Below are 17,553 nucleotides of genomic sequence, written 5' to 3'. Positions count from 1 at the left end.
TTTCGTTATAACTTACGTCGATTCTCCTGCTCCTCGGATGCTGCCTGACCTGTGCTTTTTCAGCACCATACTCTCGATGACTAATTGCTTTGTGATACCAAGTTAAACATTGCTTCCTTCGTAAAGTTTTGTTGCATTTCAGACTTAATGTGTGCAAATTTGTAAGTGCTTCTGAAGAGAAAGCGATCATGTCAAATCTTGGTACCTTTGGGGGAAATGAAATTGAGCTTGTACGTATCAAATAGGAAAAGGATGAGACCCTTCAGCCCCTGAATCTTACTCTACCATAGTGTTAAGTGCATTAGTCAGAGGGAGATGGGTCTGGGTGGGTTACTCTTCAGAGGGTTGGTGTGGACTCGTTGGGCCAAATGGCCTGTTTCCACACCGTTAGGAAATCTAATCATCTTGTACACCTCTATCAAGTCACCTCTCATCCTCATTCGCTCCAATGAGAAAACCCCTAGTTAACTCAACCTTCATAAGACATGCCCTCCAGTCCAGGCAGCATCCTGGTAAATCTCCTCTGCACCCTCTCTAAAGCTTCCACGACCTTCCTGGGGAAAAAAGATTCTGTCAACCCTATTTATGCCTCCGATAATTTTATAAACTTCTATTAAGTCTCCTCTCAGCCTGTGCTGCTCCAGAGAAAACAACCTGAGTTTGTCCAGCCTTTTGTTATAACTCCCACCCTCTAATCGAGGCAGCATCCTGGTTAACCTCCTCCATACCCTCTCCAAAGCTTCCACATCTTTCCTGTATTGTAGCAACCAGAATTGAATACAATACTCTTAAATGCGACCTACCCAAATTTTTATTAAGCTGCAATATCACTTCCTGACTCTTGTACCAATGTCCTGACCAATAAAAGCAAGTATGCCATACACCTCCTTTATCATCCTATCCTATGACTTCCAGTGTGCTATGGACTAGGACCCAAGATCCCTCTGCACCTCAACGCTGTTAAGGGTCCTGCCATTAACCGTATACTTTCCTTAACATACAATCTCCCAAAGTGCAACACTTCACATTTATCCAAATTAAACTCCATCTGCCATTTTTGCACCCATGTCTGCAACTGATCTATATCCTTTGTCAAACTTCTACACTATCCATAACTCCCCCTTGTTTATTTAATTGTAAATAATTAATACCTTGATCTTGATCACTTTGGCATGCACCCCTATCAAATCCTGCCAAACCCAAAATGATCCATCTGTGCCATTCTCTGCTTCCCATTTGCCAATGATACTTTCCCTCTGTTATGTGTTGGTAGACCCCACCATGAACGCATGTTTTGTATAGTAACCTTTTGAGGCACTTTGTCAAACACTTTCATGAACTCTAGCTACATTTATAGGTTCCTCATTATGCTGTTTTTTACTCCTTCAAAGAATTATTTAAAAATATCAGACAAACATTATTATTCTTTCTCATTATTATTCTTTCTCAAAAGCATGTTCACCCAACTGATTGCGTTAAGACTTTCTAGGTATCCTGCAATTAGCTCATTAATGCCATATATTTTGGAGTAATAATTAAATTCTTTTGACTACTTTTTAAGGTTAAATTTATGGGGTCAACTATTACATAAATACTAATATGGAGGGACTGAAATTCATGCCCGTCAGAATTCATACTGTATCATTAGCAGAAGCCCAATTGATCTCTAAACAAATTACGGTAATTCTGAAGTCCTGGGGCAGAGCAGGATGACCGGCAGACTGACTCATAAATGTTGATCTGTTATCTGTGAAGAACTAGGGTCATCTTTTACATGATATATTTGGAAAATTCCAGATTTTCTGGCCAAAAATAGGGGGTCGACTGTTACTCAAGTATATGTGGTAGATTCCATCATTTGTCCCAAGACAGATGTTACCTTAAATGACCTGTAGTTTCCTGTTTTCCATCTCCTTCCTTTCTTGAACATAGTCACATTTGCTATTTTCCAATTTGATGGGATCCTTGCACAGTGTCAGGAAAATTAAACCCAATGCATGTACAATGTCAGCCGCCACTTCTTTAAACACCCTAGGATGATGTCCATCAGAGCCAAGGGGACTTGCCTGCTATTAGTTCAAATGTTTTCTCAGTAATCTCTTGCCTGGTGATTGTAATTGTTTTCAAATTCTTGCTTTCTTTCAGTTCCTGATTCACAGTTATTTCTGGGACATTCATTGTATCCTCCACGGTGAAGGAAAGTGTGGTTGAAAGATCACTTTTGAATTTATCTATTTCAGAATTGAGACTGGACCCAACCTAGAGGTTTGTGAAATGTGAAACTGCATTGATCATCTACAAAATTGAGGAAGACTACACAAGGGACAACACACGAACTCCATTATAATAGTTCTTAATCATCTGTTTACACGTTTTGTTTTGTATTTATTTTGATAACTATTAAACTGTCACCAGTCTATGCACTTAAAGTGCTGGTTTAAAGTTAATTGTGGCATGGTAGTGATCTATGTCTGATGCAGTCAAATTGTTATTTTTCATGTTGACTGCAAAATAATCAGGCCAACTACAGATTACAGTATCTGTGTTAAACATTCTGTCCAACATGAGACCTTTGTTAATGAGCTTTATTGTGTACATATATATTGTGATATTTTGTAAAAGCAGAATACAGGATTTGAGAATTTTTCTTTTGTAAGTATTTTGTGAAGTTTTCAAATTCCAGCAAGGCCACCCTGGGATGAAAGAGCTGAGGAACAAGGAGAAGTTGCTGTTCATGTCGACTAACAGGCTATTCAACCCATTGAGTTTGATCTGATGATCCTCACGTCCACTTTATCCCATAACATTTGATTCCCTCATGGATTAAAAACCTTATCTCAGCATTGACAGCCCTCTGTGGAAAGAAATTCTACAGATTCACTACTCTTTGGGAGAAGAAAGTCCATCCTCATCGCTATTTTAAAAGGGTGACTCTGAGATCAGATCCTAGCCTCTCCTAGGGGGGAAACCTCTCCACATTTAACCTGTCAGGTCTGGTCCTAGCCCAAGCCATCTTCAGTTGCTTCATCAATGACCTTCCCTCCACCATTAGATGACGTTTAATGAAGGTAAATGTGAAGTGTTGCATTTTGGTAAGACAAATTGGGCAGAACTTACACAGTTAATGGAATGGTCCTCGGGAGTAAAACAGAAAGACCTAGGGGTGCAGGTATGTAGTTTCTTGAAAATGGTGTCACAGGTAGACAGGATGGTGAAGAAGTCATTCATTAGAGCATTGAATATAGGAGTTGGGATGCCATGTTACTACTGTACAAGATGTTGAAAGTTAAAAATCACACAACACCAGGTTATAGTCCAACAGGTTTAATTGGAAGCACACTAGCTTTCGGAGCGACGCTCCTTCATCAGGTGATTGTCGCTCCGAAAGCTAGTGTGCTTCCAATTAAACCTGTTGGACTATAACCTGGTGTTGTGTGATTTTTAACTTTGTACACCCCAGTCCAACACCGGCATCTCCGAATCAGTACAAGATATTGGTAAGGCCACATTTGGAGTATTGAATACAATTTTGGTTGCCTTTTTCTAGGAAGGATGTTATTAAACTGGAAAGAGTGCAAAAAAGATTTACAAGGGTGTTATTGAGTCTGGAAGGTTTCAGTTATAATGAGAGGCTAGATAGACTGGGCCTTTTTTCCCTGCAGCTTATGAGACTGAGGGGTTTGTAAAGCTAGAGGCACAGATAAAGTGAATAGCCAAGGTCTTTTCCTAAGGGTAGGGGAGTCCTAGAGGGCATAAGTGTGGGGAAAGATTTAAAAGGGACCTGAGAGGCAACTTCTTCCTCAGACACTGGTTCTTATATGGAATGAGCTGACAGACGAAGTGCTGTCCTGTTATACTCAAGTAATAGTCAATCTTATGTAAAAGTTGACCCACTAATTATGGCCAAAAAGTTGGGAAATTTCCATCTGTCTCATGTAAAGGTCAACCCTAGTTGTTCACAGATAACAGATCTACATTTATGAGTCAGTCTGCTGATGGTCTTGCTCTGTTCCAGGTCTTCCAGTCCACTGGCTGTTGTAGTCTTAAGAATTACCAAACTTATTTTCTTTATTCATTTTAAGATCAGTTAGGCTTCTGCAAATGATATGGTATGAATTTTGACAGACATGAATTTCAGTCTCTCAAAGTAGAAACCATGAAATAGTCAACCCCATAAATTTAACCTTAAAAAGTCAAAAAAATGTGATTATTTGAGTATATATGGTATACCTTTATGAAGTGTGGGAAGTAATATTTGTGCCACACATGCCAGTCAATGACTGTCTCCAGTAAAACCGAACCTAACCATCATCCCATTTAATTACATTAACATTGCTGAATTCCCCCATTGCCAACATCCTGGGGGGGTTACCATTGCATTGAAACTGGACTACTTATAGCAGCTACAAGAGCAAGTCAGATCAATAGGTGGTGGTGGTCTCATGTATCTGCTGCCATCCATTTAGCTGATCGACAAAGGTTTGGAAAGTGCTGTTGAACAAGCTTTGGTGTGCAACCAGACCATTCATGCAGAGTTTCAATCTGATCCATTGGCAGTAGTACATATCTTTGATGACTTGTGTGTCAAACAGTAGAAGCAGTATGTTGTGCTTTTACCACAATGATATTTTCAGATACATCTGGTGCAGCTTGAAGCTCAGCCTCTGCACTCCTCATTTTTCATAATCAGTCAGTGAGACTACATTTTGTAGATGGCACATTTCATGAGGTGGCGTGAATCTTCAAGACTGATGGCCCTGTGCTAAGCAAGGCTGAACTTCTTGAACATCAGAGTTGAACTTATGGGAAAGTGAAATGCATTCTATTACATTTTTTTTAACACAGAATTCCTATCTTTTGGAAGCAGAACATTCAGCCCATCAAGTCCACACCGACCATCCAAACAGTATCCCACCCAGACTCTGCACAATGCGTGATTTAGCATAGCCAATACACCTAATATACACGTTTTTGGACTGTGGGACGAAACCTGCACAGACATGGGGACAATATGCAAACTCCACACTACTGCCGGAGGGTGGAGTTGAACCTGGGTCCCTTGTGCTGTGAGGGAGCAGTACTAACCACTGGGCCACAATACACCGGAGTGAGAGTACAGCCAATCAGGGATAGTGGGGAGAACTTGTGCCTGAAGTCAGAGGAGATGTGAGAGTTCATTAGTGAATACTATGCTTCAGTATTCACTAGTGAGAGGACCTATTGTTTGTGAGGATTGTGTGAATTTTGAAAAACATTAAGATAGAAAAGTCCCCTGGGCCATACGGGAAGAGATTGCTGCGCCTTTGGTGAAGATCTTTGCATCCTCACTGTCCACTAGTACCAGCGGATTAGAGGGTGGCAATCTCTTGTTCAAGAAAGGGAATAGGGGATAACCCTTGAAATTCCAGTCAGTTTTACGTTGGTGGTAGGCAAATTACTTGGATGAGTAAGTGGAAGGGTGGGTTACTAAGTTTGCCAATGACATGAAAGTTGGAGGAGTTGTGGATAGTGTGGAGGCTGTTGTCAGTTGCAATGGGACATTGCGACAGGATGCAGAGCTGGGCTGTGAGGTGGCAGGTGGAGTTCAACCTGGAAAACTGAAGTGATTCATTTTGTAAGGTTGATTTGAATAGATTAGAGAGTTAAAGGCAGAATTCTTAGTAGTGTGGAGGAACACGTCCATCAAAATTGCCCCCCAAGTTGATAGGGTTGTAAATTGTGAAGAAGGCGTATTGTGTGTTGGCTTTCATTAGCAGGGGATTGAGTTTAAGAGCTGTAAGGTTATGATGCAGCTCTATGAAGCCCTGGTTAGACCACAACTGGAATATTGGTCACTTCATTGTAGGAAGGTCGTGGAAGCTTTAGAGAGGGTGCAGAGGAGATTTACCAGGATGCTGCCTGGACTGGAGGGCATGTCTTATGAAGGTTGAGGTAACTAGGGGTTTTCTCATTGGAGCGAATGAGGATGAGAGGTGACTTGATAGAGGTGTACAAGATGATGAGAGGCAATAGTGTGGATAGCCAGAGACATTTTTCCCAAGGCAGAAATGGCTATCGTGAGGGGGCATAATTTAAGATGATTGGAGGAAGGTTTAGGAGCGATGTCAGAAATAGGGTGTGTGGAATGCACTACCAGTCATGACAGTAGAGTCAGACACATTAGGGACATTTAAGAGACTCTTGTATAGGCACATGGATGATAATAAAATATAGGGTACGTAGGTTAGTTTGATCTTAGAGTAGGATAAAAGGTTGGCACATTATCAATGGCCAAAGGGCCTGTTCTTAGCTTCTGGCCCCACATATTCCTCCATTGTCTACTTTCATCAGTTCTTTTAAATGTTTCTATTACAATACCTACCTATTACAAATCCACACTGACTTGATCAACAAACATTCCAATTATGTTCAGTAACCCTAAGCGAATTACTGGAGTCTATAATTGAGCAGATGACAGATGTTGTAACCTACCTATAAGCCCCTAGTTTATCCCCTTACCTTTGAAATCAGTGAGCCACATAACCCTCCAATGGAAAAAAAACCCTTTGCCACTTGTACATTGTGGTTTGGAAAATGGCACTCCAGAGACTGGACAATCACCGGCTCAGAGCCCAGACACCATTGGAAAATCCTACATCTCCTGTCTTTGCTAAGGTGCTCAAAGGTCTCCAGCAAACCCAACTGGGGCACAGAAGCTCTCTATGAATGATGTAAGTTATCCAGGAAGTGAACAGATCACTGTAGCAACACAAAGCAAATGGGTAGCTTTTGTGGTGATTATAGTGTCTCTACTAATGTTCCCTCAAATGTTTGCTGTACAAGGGCAGATGTTGAGTGGTAGTAGCAGTACATTTAAACCTAAGCAGATGTCATGAGGCAGAGGACGATGGACTTCGTGCAGAGTTTTTCTTAAGTGGTTGCACGTAGGTTACAGAGTTTTGAACTCCGGCCTAGAGGCCTGTCACAGGGATGGTCCTCTTCTGTTTGTCATTTACATAAAGGATTTGGATGAGAGTACAGAAGGCATGGCTACTAAGTTTGTAGATGACACCAAAATTGGTGGCATAGTGGACAGTAAAGGTTTTCTCAGATGGGCTGAAAAATGGCAGATGGGAGCTCAATCTAGATAAATGAGAGCTCTTGCATTTTCATACAATAAACTAGAGTAGAGCTTGCACAATTAATGATACCGATATAGAACAGATGGGCCGAGGGGTTCAGGTGCATAATTCTTTGAAGGCTATGTCACATATAGAGACAAGGTGATTAAAAATGCACTTGGCATGCTTGTCTTCATTGCTCAGTCCTTTCAGTATAGGAATTGGGGAATCATGTTGAGGTTGTACTGGACATTGGTGAGGCCTCTTCTGGAATATTGTCCCATTCGGGTCAACCAGTTATAGGAAGGCTATTATTAAGCTGGAGAGGGTTCAGAAAAGATTTACCAGGACGTTGCCATAATGGAAGGTTAGAGTTGTACAGAAAGGTTGGATAGGCTGGGACTTCTTTCATTGGAGCTTAGGCAATTGAGGTATGACTTTATAGAAGTTTATGAAATAATAAGTATAGATAGAGTTAATGGTAGTTATCTTTCCCCTAGGATTAACGATTTCAAGACTTTTTTTAAAGTAAGAGGAGAGAGATTTATAAAAGACATGAGGAACATTTATTTTTAAAAAGCAAGTTGTTCATATGTGGAATGAACTTCCTGAGGAAGTGGTGATTGTGGGTACAATTACAACGTTTGAAAGACATTTGGAGAAGCACATGTGATTTTGTTGGAGACATATGGACCAGGAGCAGGCAGTTGGGACTAGTTTAGTTTGCAATTATGTTCGACATGGACTGGTTTGGACCGAAGGGTCTGTTTCCATGCTCTATGACTCCATCTTCACACACCGCTTGTCAAAAAGGCATATTAGGGCATGCCTGAATAGGTTGATTAGAAATGCTTCAAAAACAAAACGTACAGTGCTTCTTCTTTAATTTGTCATTTTGAGTGTAGACATTTTTACAGCTAGTTCTATGCTCGGAATGCATCAACTGCTATTATAACTAATGAGCTATAGCTACATAATATCCAGCCATTCCATACTGCACATTTTAATGAAAAGTGATATTCTTCCAACATTAGTTTGGGACACAATCACCTGGTCAAAGTAGGGGGCCTACAGATACAGAACCATCACTTTGGGTGCCTACCTCCTGCTGATAAATTCAATTTATTTTCTTTGTGTTAAAATAAAATTCTTGTCTGTGCTCACTTGGGTTAAAAGTAATTGAGGAAGTAGCCAAGATTTGCCACAACAATGTCTTTGAACCCATTCCTCCAAAGATTAGTAATTAGCTGAAAATTTACAAACTATGCAACTAGCATCAATAACTGTACATCACAGGCAGACTGTAAAATCACTGAGCCAGTTTAATGTAAAATGTGATTTCTATATGTACTGCGAAGTATATTTCAACCACAATTCAGCGGATGTCCCCAAGTTTAAACGTACACCAGATTTCTTTCATGTTAGTGCGGACATTTATTTTTCAGTCTTGTACATTGATGATGGAATACTTTCACTCCTGTACTCATGGAAAATGAAGGCATTAAACCACTGGACAACCACCGAGCTTTACACCAGCACTGGCTCGTCAGCAGCATTTAAACAGCTAAAACTGCTACTTTTTTTTTGCAGAACACAAATCAGTTAAGCTATTGAGTAGTCAACCAAAATTAAAAATTGAGACACCTGTTTTAACACCAGTTGAACAGCTTGATTTGGCTTGAAGGACAAGTTTGTTTGAAAATGAAAAACATCAAATAAATCATCACAAGACCAAGTTCAGTTAAAAATGCAAACATGATTTGAAAAAAAAAGTCTAAATTATTCACCACCATTGAAAACTACTTGTTACTGGTTTTGTAAACTGGAAATACTTCCTTTTTTTTTACATATTCAGAATAGCAAAATTATGCATCTGTACTGAACACCGTATATAGTTTTTAAAAAAACGTAAACATCAGTACAGCTGAAACCTTATACTTCTGATGAGAGGCAGTAATGCCAGATAACAGAAGTGAGGCTATCAGACCTAACAGCTGCAGCTAACAGACCTACATCAAAAGTTATCCCAGCACAACGAAAACTGAATTTCCATTTCACATGATTTAGTTCAGTGGTATACTATAATCCCTTTCCTCCTCTCCCTTACATTGTCTCATGCTAAACTGATAATAAGTGACCCTTAAAGGCAAATCCGATTGAAATTATTAAAAATACAAACTAGATCAAGCCCACAGATGGAGGCAGGACAATTGTATTTTAAAAATTGCTTAACAAAACACAAAAAATAGTTGTCAACACTGGTTGCTTTGGTATATTCTGAACTTTTTGATTTTGAGCATATACGAGATTGAATATGTGAGGAACAAAATCACGTGGCACTCACAAATCCAAAGATGAATATTGACTTTAGCAAAAAAGGAGGGTAAACTTGGCATTTCACAGAAACTGATAAAAATCAGCTATGTCCAATTTCTCGAGCCAATGAAACAGGAACAATGTTGAAGTTTTAAATAGACCCGCTAATGTGCAGCTCAGGTCACATATTGCCAGTGGCCGCACTGCTTAAATAGTCATTTAATTAAAAGTCTTCATTTGTCAAACCATTGAATTTGAGCCAAGCCTCCAAATACTCCAAACTCAAATACTGATTTCAAAAATATATTGTTTCCCTTTTTACCTTAACATAATGAAAAATGCTTGCAAGTTCAACTTTTGCTAACCAAAACAAACAAAACAAGAGACAGTTTCCTGCAATAGTAGCCATACATCACAATTAAAGCAGTGGAATCTAGATCAGAATTTTGTGGGAACATTCAGTTTAACGAGACATTTAAGTGAGTCCAATTTCTTCCAGCACGCTACGAGGAGTTTCAGCTTCCTGTGGAGGCAAAATTAAACATCTTGGTAATCAAATTTAAACACAAAGAACGAGTGTTGGAGTCAAATGTTGTGAGGACAAAAAGGGGAAAAAAATGTAAAAATGTGAAAACAAAGAAAAATCACTAAAACAAGATGGTATGTTTGAGAATGCCATATCTAAAATTAACAAAATGCTTTTCTGTTTCAATTTCAAAGTTACTTTCTTCCAGCCCATCTTTAGTGCAATGCTGGAATTGGTAACAGGTTTTGCTTATACTTCCCTCCACTGAGACAAAAATCAGGTTGTTGCTTCGCATTCGCCCCATTGATAAACTAACCCAAGAGCAATCCTGCCTAGAGAACTGAGAGTTCTAACCCAGATAACAGGACACCAGTGCCAATGAAGGGAGAAGAGACCATCGGTTTCCAAAAGCAGTACATACTTTACAAAGAGAATGAAGGGGTATTATTGAGAAGAGGTTAACACGCTTGGAATTCACAGGCAATGCACAATTACAACTTACTTTTGCATCCTAATTAGGGGCATGGCAAAAGGACAAGAAAGAAAATATATAAGCATGCTGAAGTTAGATGGAAAGCATTTTTATTCAGTTATCTATAGCACTTCATGCCCGTAATTTGAAGGCAGGAAGATAAAGGAAGGGTCAGGTGTGGAGAGTGTTGCGTCACAAAAGTAATTCTGCACTTCACATGGTATTATAGTTTTGATAACAAAGAAATCCTGCACTCCTCTAATAAATTTGAAAAAGATGCAGAAATTTAAATTACTTTAGAAATTTATAATTATGGAGAACTTCTACAGTAATCCTTTTTTAAATAACCTGAAGGAATCTTTCAGAAGTGATGCTAAATGAGAGTGAATAACAAATATAAATACCTTCTATTTTATGTTTAGCAAAATGTCTAATTAAAAATTTTCCAACAGAACACTGCAAGTGTTTCTGCATGTACTGAAAACATCAGCAGTCTGAGGCAGGCAGGATAGTCACGTCAAGCGTGTCGTCATAATGCGGGGGGTAGAGTATATGGTTACAGATGGTGGTCCATTAAGAGTGCCCAATTGCAACTGGGTTGCCTGTGGTGAAGCATCAAGCAGCTACTAAGTACCTGCTGCAGAGGGAAGAGTCACCACTGGTTGCTCTCACACGTCTCCAAGTTGAAAGTTTTGTCTTGTATTAAACCACTGATTTACCTAGCTGTTGTTGAACTGAGAACATTTTACTACTTTACTTCAATGGTCACTTCCTTTACCTTTAAGTTGGCTCATTCTTTTCTGCGGTGACACAGATGGGCACGAATATGAAAACAAAGTTAAATTGAAAGATGGGAGTGATGGAACTGCAAATAAAATCTGAAGTGCTAAGTAGTTCAAGGGACATCCAATGCTGGGCACTACTCTAAATGAAAGGCACCACAAATATTTAAAGCTTGACCAAATCCACAGGGATGATCAAATCGGATATAAACCTCCTTAACATTTTCAAGGATGCTTGAGTTTAAAGTGAACAAATTATTCAATAGCAACAATAGTTTATCACAGAAATCTGTTTTGCAAGTCATTTAAATGTCCTTTTGTTTATTTTGAGCAGTTAATTAAATCAAGTAATTCTGAGATACAAACCCAGCCAGCAGTTGCTAGGGCTTTAATCTGATGCAGAATTTACACTGGCATGAGTTTTTTTTCATCTCTATGTCTAGTGCCTAACTTCTGCTTAATTCCATTTGAGCCCCTGCCAGGGGGCACAGCACATTACGAATTAGTCCAAATTAGTTCATCTTCCAAGTGTTACTAATCAGTTCCAAAAAAATGATGAGGAAATGTCAGTTATGTCACAGCACTCTCCTCTTAACGTGGCCATGCAACTGGAACCATTTTGTGTCAGGGTCTGAATTTATTTATGTACTGCCTTGCTTAGCTCAACAAGAGTCAAAACAGTGTAATGAATCAGAAAGCTTGCACACAATTTTCTATTATAGTTCAATAATTTTGGATTCAACTTGGGAAGCAGAATCTTTCCAAAATAAAATTGATGATTAGTGCCGAATTATCAAATGCTTTGAACTGGTGAGCGAAAAGTGCATTTGACCAGACAACTTCGGAGCTACTCTGATTGAATTTACAAGAATTGTCTTTTGTAAAGTAGGCTGAAGAAATAAGCATGTAGAATGCCTGCACAAGCCATAAATTTACTGTCTTTGACAGCACCTTCCAAACTTGTAGCCTCAACCACTTAAGAGGGAATTCAGCAGCACAAACAAGAGGGCGCCAGCACCTGCACTCTCCCCATCAAGTCAAACTCACCAGCTGGGCTTGGAACTTAGCACTGTTCCTTCATTGTTGGTGGGTCAACATCCTGTAACCCTCTTTCGAAAAACAGTCTCCCCACACAACACAGATACTGCATTTTAAGGTAGCTCATCGCCACCATCTCAATTAGGGATAGACAATAAATGTTAGCCTAGCAATGCCCACATCCCTCAACCAAATGAAGAAAAGCAGGTACACTGGACAAGAGACTTGCCACTTTCCTGCATGGAGCTGTACATGAAGTTGAACTTCAGGAAAGGCATATGATAGGAACTCACTCAAGAGGAATAATTCTTACCATGAAAAGGCTTTGGTATAATTTTAAGTGGGCTGACAGCTGATAAAAACAAGCTGAGCTTAATATTTTATTAATAAATAGATTGGGAAGGGATTATCACTGATTGCCCTAGCTTCTCAAAATAATCTGGGTAAAAGCCAGGGACAGCTCTCTCAGGGTCTTATCGCTAATAAAACAGGATTCAGGCCAATTCACCTTCTGACAAAAGGGTATAGAAGATAGGATCATTCATTTTAAATGAAGAGTCACTGGACATGTTTTTTCTCCACAGATGCTGCCAGACCTGCTGAGTTTTTCCAGCAATTTTTGTGTTTTTATTCATTCATCTTGATAACTATTTTAATTTGGGTACCAGCCTTTAAAGCCAACATTATTTGCAAACATCCAGCAATTGCTTCTTAGTTTATAATCCTTCATTTGTTTCAGTGAGAAAGTAGCTTAAGGACCACGTGGCTTGCAGAAACTGAACAGAATTTCTTAAGCTCCCCCCCCCCCACACACACCAATCCAACCCCCCGGGCCAGTGAAGCTTAATGCAAATGATTAGTTCAACCAGAGTGGTGATGTACAATAATCTCCAACGTTAAAGCCGAACCTTGGATGGCCATGAACTTGCAGGATGAGAGCAGAAACTATGGAAACCGATAAGTGACATGTTAGAACAAGGTAACAAGGTTTTATATTCATAGACCTTTGAAGGCAGGTGCTGCTGCTGTTCATCATGACCATGGTCATTCAGCATTGTCACCATTTCTAATTAAAACACCTTAAATACACAACAGATCAGCAATTAGAAGCAAAAGTGCATAGAAATCATAGCCACAGAAAACAGCATTTGATGCATGCAGCAAGGTTTTTATTTATAACATGCCAGAAGCGTGCACTTTATAAGAACATAAGCTAAAGCAAGCTGTTACTTACAAACACTAAAACCATTAACAGTTTCCATCAACTCAACGCACAGCAATAAATGCTAAAATTCAGTCACAGCAGATCTCAGAACTAACATCAGTTAGTGTAAAATATATACGTTTAAGAAAGTTGCAAGTTTGAACTGTGAAATCAGAAATTATCCCTGAAATACAACTTTCATTCATGGGACTGTACCACCACCTTGTTTAGGATGGCACTTCCTTTTCTTAACCTCTTCCACATAAACTGCAGAACTTTACTGCAGTCCTATGTAAAGCTTTCAATATGTCAATAATCCAATTATACCAAAACAAGATGTTAAATATTAATTTCTGTACCACTAGAAATAAAAACAAATATATGATAATAATACTCATAGTAAATGACTCAAAGAGCCTTTGGCTAGTCTGTGACGATTAAAAGACTTGCTCCAACTCATTATGGAGCATGGCTTATATCTTCCGTCAGTGTATACTGAAGAGATACAATCCACAATTCCTACAATCATTTCATTGCTCAGATTTCAAGTGGAGGCAAGTCAAGAGGTTGCTTCACAAATCTAAACTTCAGGTTAAGGGCAAACTGACTGAAATGGAACTGGGAGTAGATTAGATTAGATTAGATTACTTACAGTGTGGAAACAGGCCCTTCGGCCCAACAGGTCCACACCGCCCCGCCGAAGCGCAACTCACCCATACCCCTACATTTACCCCTTACCTAACACTACGGGCAATTTAGCATGGCCAATTCACCTGACCTGCACATCTTTGGACTGTGGGAGGAAACCGGAGCACCCGGAGGAAACCCACGCAGACACGGGGAGAACGTGCAAACTCCACACAGTCAGTCGCCTGAGGCGGGAATTGAACCCGGGTCTCTGGCGCCGTGAGGCAGCAGTGCTAACCACTGTGCCACCGTGACACCCCCGTGTGTTGGGTAACTCTGTGGTATGCTCAACTGCAATCATCTGGATGGCCAAAGAAACTGAGAACTGAGCGTATCTGAAGGGGTTATAAAGTGGACTAGCTTTTGACTTCACAGCTTTCAGGCACTGATCGAATGCCTGAGAAAGGCACACAGACAATTGCTGCACATGCCAGAGAATAACAGGATTGTAGATCAATTATTTACTAAAAACAGAAGCAGTCTTCTTCTGCAGGACACGGGGACTGGGAGGGCAAAACAAAAAGCTACACCTCGCGAATTGGCAACAGACTTCATTAACTTGAGGCACATTGTTACCAGAAATTTTCCTATTCATTAATACAAATACAAATGGATTTGACTTGTTCAAATATCACTAACTTTTTGTAGTGCAGTTAGGGTTAAGTGTACTTCGCATGAGACTGAGATGACTTTACTACAAAGCTTCCAAAAGCAATACAAATACAAATTGTTAATAGAAAAATAAATGCTGTAATAAATACAGTTGAATATCAAGGATATTAGTTAATAAAGCTCTAAAATAGGAACAGATATTAAGTCATGGTAACGTTACCTATTGCTCGGACACAGTGAAACCTGTTTCTGCAAACTTTACAACAAATACTATTTTTTCTGATCAAGTCTAATTTAATGGGATTTTGCATAAACCTTTAGGAGGAGGAGGAAGAAAGTACATTCTAACGCATAGCTTCAAACAAGATCCAAACTTGTTTCACAAGGAGAAATGGTAAATGTTGACAACAAATTTTGTTGAGAGACTGGGCTAGATACAGTGTGACCTTGGCTTTACAATAAGAGACCGTCACAACTACATCAATATGTTAGCAGCAGTCCCCATTATTAATTGCAGCTTTGGCACTGATCTCACTCCCCTTTGTGCTTCGAACAGGCTGGTCTGCATCAGATGTCAGTATTTTATGCTTGCTCATCTCTCTGCGCCACTAATGTTTCATTCACACCACCTGATGACCAAATCTCCTCACAGCCACTCACTGATTGCATGCTGTACCATTTTGATTGCACACAGGAAAGTCTTCAGTTGTAGTGCTAATTGTAAAGATACACTGGAGAAGGTAAAGGGGAGAAACTATATATCAAATAGACCAGGAAGAGACAAACATGAATGAAGGCCAAGTAACACGAATGAAACACTCTATTCTTCCCACCTAATACATGTTACGATATAACATTGGCCGTAATTATAAAAAGTAAGCTCACAGCATCAGGTTATGTGACTTATATTGTAATATTATTGGAATAATAGGGTCCATCATGGCTTGAAAAAGCCTTCACAAATGATATTATTTCAGGGCCCAAGGCCCTGAAATACTTACACCATTAACTCTGCTGGCTATAGCAGGGCAAATGCATAATTCCAGTTTTCTTTAATTCTGAAGAACTATCTATCAAAGTTAACACATATACACACACAATGGCATTCAAGAGTCTGACGGAAGCAAAGTATCAGACTGCCAGAATTGATTACACCACAATTTGGGATCATAACCAATACGGGAATACTCAAAAAGAAGTGGCATTGGCATAGAATGTCTGAAGCTAAACTGCACATGTTGGGCAGCAGAGGAAAGAATCTCAGGTAAATACAATCTCTCCTTGGTAACACTAAGAGCCCGAACCAGAAAACAAAGTGGTTCCAGCAACACAGAATAAAAACTGGGAGTGTCTTTGGGTGGCAAGAGTTATTCCTCTCCCTGCTACCCACACCCCCACCCAGAGGAAGTAGTTCAATGTGACATGCACTAGCCCTCTCAAAAGTTGCTGAACACGTTACTTGACATCCACGGGGGAGAAAAAAAGAGCCATGGCACAAAGCAATATGAAAGACATAGCGACTGCAATCACTCCAGGTACATATTGAGAGACAGCAGGTTTTCTTTCAACATATAACCCTATAATTATAGAGGCCAGAAACTATTTATGGCCATGAAAGAAGGTCAGTCAGTAATTTGCAATTAACCTGAATGTTTCCACCTACTGTAACTAGTCAGTATATGGATTTAAATGTATATTATTAGAGTTAATTTTGTCCAACTAGTAAATTAAGTAAAACCTCAAACGGCACAGGATAATCGATTGAACAATGTGGCCTCTATTGACAGAGAAACAGCAGCAACTAGCTTTGTGTGTGCTCCAGATCAAACAATTCTAATCCTGTCTGACCCATTTGTTACATACCCTAGGATGGAATCAGATTCTGGATTTGGATTTTTTTGATGCCCAATTTCTGCAAACTTCAATAGAGGTCACTGCAAATATTCTCGCCAGAAAGAATCATCTATAATCATTTTAATGACCACCTTTTCTTGAGAAATGCAGAGTAACAAAACCATTGATATCACATCTACCAAAGTTCAGATGATCTCCAAAAGCAGCCAAAACCAGGGGTAGCAACCCTGCTTGATGTATATTAAAATGCAGTGAATCCAGATGAAAAAGGTCCCGTAGTGGTAAATTCAACATAGTTAATGCTGTAGGTTTATGATTAGAACAAGGATTACAAAGAACAAGATTGAAATGAACACAGTACAGACATAAATTGCTTGTATGTGAAAACAAACTGCCATTTACATGGCACCCTTATAAACCTACATATACTAGACTGCTAGGACACAACAAAGAGCAAAGCACTGATGTTCTTGTTACGTTTAGTTATTTGGGTTACGTTCAAATGAACAGCTTCACACAGGCCAGGACAGCATTCCAGCAACAGCAAAGCAGCCATCGTCACCTCCTCTGATTCACCACCACGCAAGATGAGCCAAGGCATTAGTACACGGGAACATTAAAATATTCGTGGCGCGGCTACAGGGGAACAAAAGAAATAAAATGCCAACATCGTCTTGTGTAAAGAGCATGCAGATCATATTGACACTTTGACAACCGTGGGGTGAAAGTCAGAGTCTGTATAAAAAAAAATAACAGATGTTAAACTCCAGGTCCGCCCATGCAAAATGCTAAAGCCTGTCACCATAATTTAAAATCAGAAAGCAGGTTAAAGGAGGCGACAAATAACAGCATGCTAAAACAAGGGCCCTGCTTAATTAAGACACTTCTTAAAAATATATTCTGCAGACACAGATTACATTTGTTAATGAGTTGCAAATTACCAGCAGATAGGATTGTTTAAG

At 39.6% G+C, this 17,553-nt stretch overlaps 2 protein-coding genes across 6 annotated transcripts in view; one reads left to right on the top strand and one right to left on the bottom strand.

Moving 5' to 3' along the window:
• Positions 1 to 2,648, top strand: part of zrsr2 (zinc finger (CCCH type), RNA-binding motif and serine/arginine rich 2) — a 46,043-nt gene extending 43,395 nt beyond the window's left edge. For all 3 annotated transcript variants that reach the window (XM_087993164.1, XM_043694460.2, XM_087993163.1), the window contains one exon: positions 2,241 to 2,648. In XM_087993164.1, coding sequence (XP_087849290.1) covers positions 2,241 to 2,263 — 23 coding nt within the window. In that variant the 3' untranslated portion in view covers positions 2,264 to 2,648. The remainder of the gene's footprint in view (positions 1 to 2,240) is intronic.
• A 5,754-nt stretch (positions 2,649 to 8,402) lies between these two features.
• LOC122551886 (AP-1 complex subunit sigma-2) overlaps positions 8,403 to 17,553 on the bottom strand; it is a 43,296-nt gene continuing 34,145 nt past the window's right edge. For 2 of the 3 annotated variants that reach the window (XR_006312227.2, XM_043694457.2), the window contains one exon: positions 8,403 to 9,939. Coding sequence is in view for 2 of the 3 variants with exons in the window: in XM_043694457.2 (XP_043550392.1) it covers positions 9,892 to 9,939 (48 nt within the window). In the remaining variant the exon portion in view is untranslated. Of the gene's footprint in view, positions 9,940 to 13,059; positions 17,228 to 17,553 lie in introns of those variants that run through there. The other variant, XM_043694458.2, reaches the window with a different exon arrangement.

Source organism: Chiloscyllium plagiosum, unplaced genomic scaffold (assembly GCF_037043375.1).
Source record: "Chiloscyllium plagiosum isolate Xiang-an unplaced genomic scaffold, Cpla_swu_hap1 HiC_scaffold_12, whole genome shotgun sequence".
Lineage (NCBI taxonomy): Eukaryota > Metazoa > Chordata > Chondrichthyes > Orectolobiformes > Hemiscylliidae > Chiloscyllium > Chiloscyllium plagiosum.
This window is presented reverse-complemented; position numbering and strand designations above follow the sequence as displayed.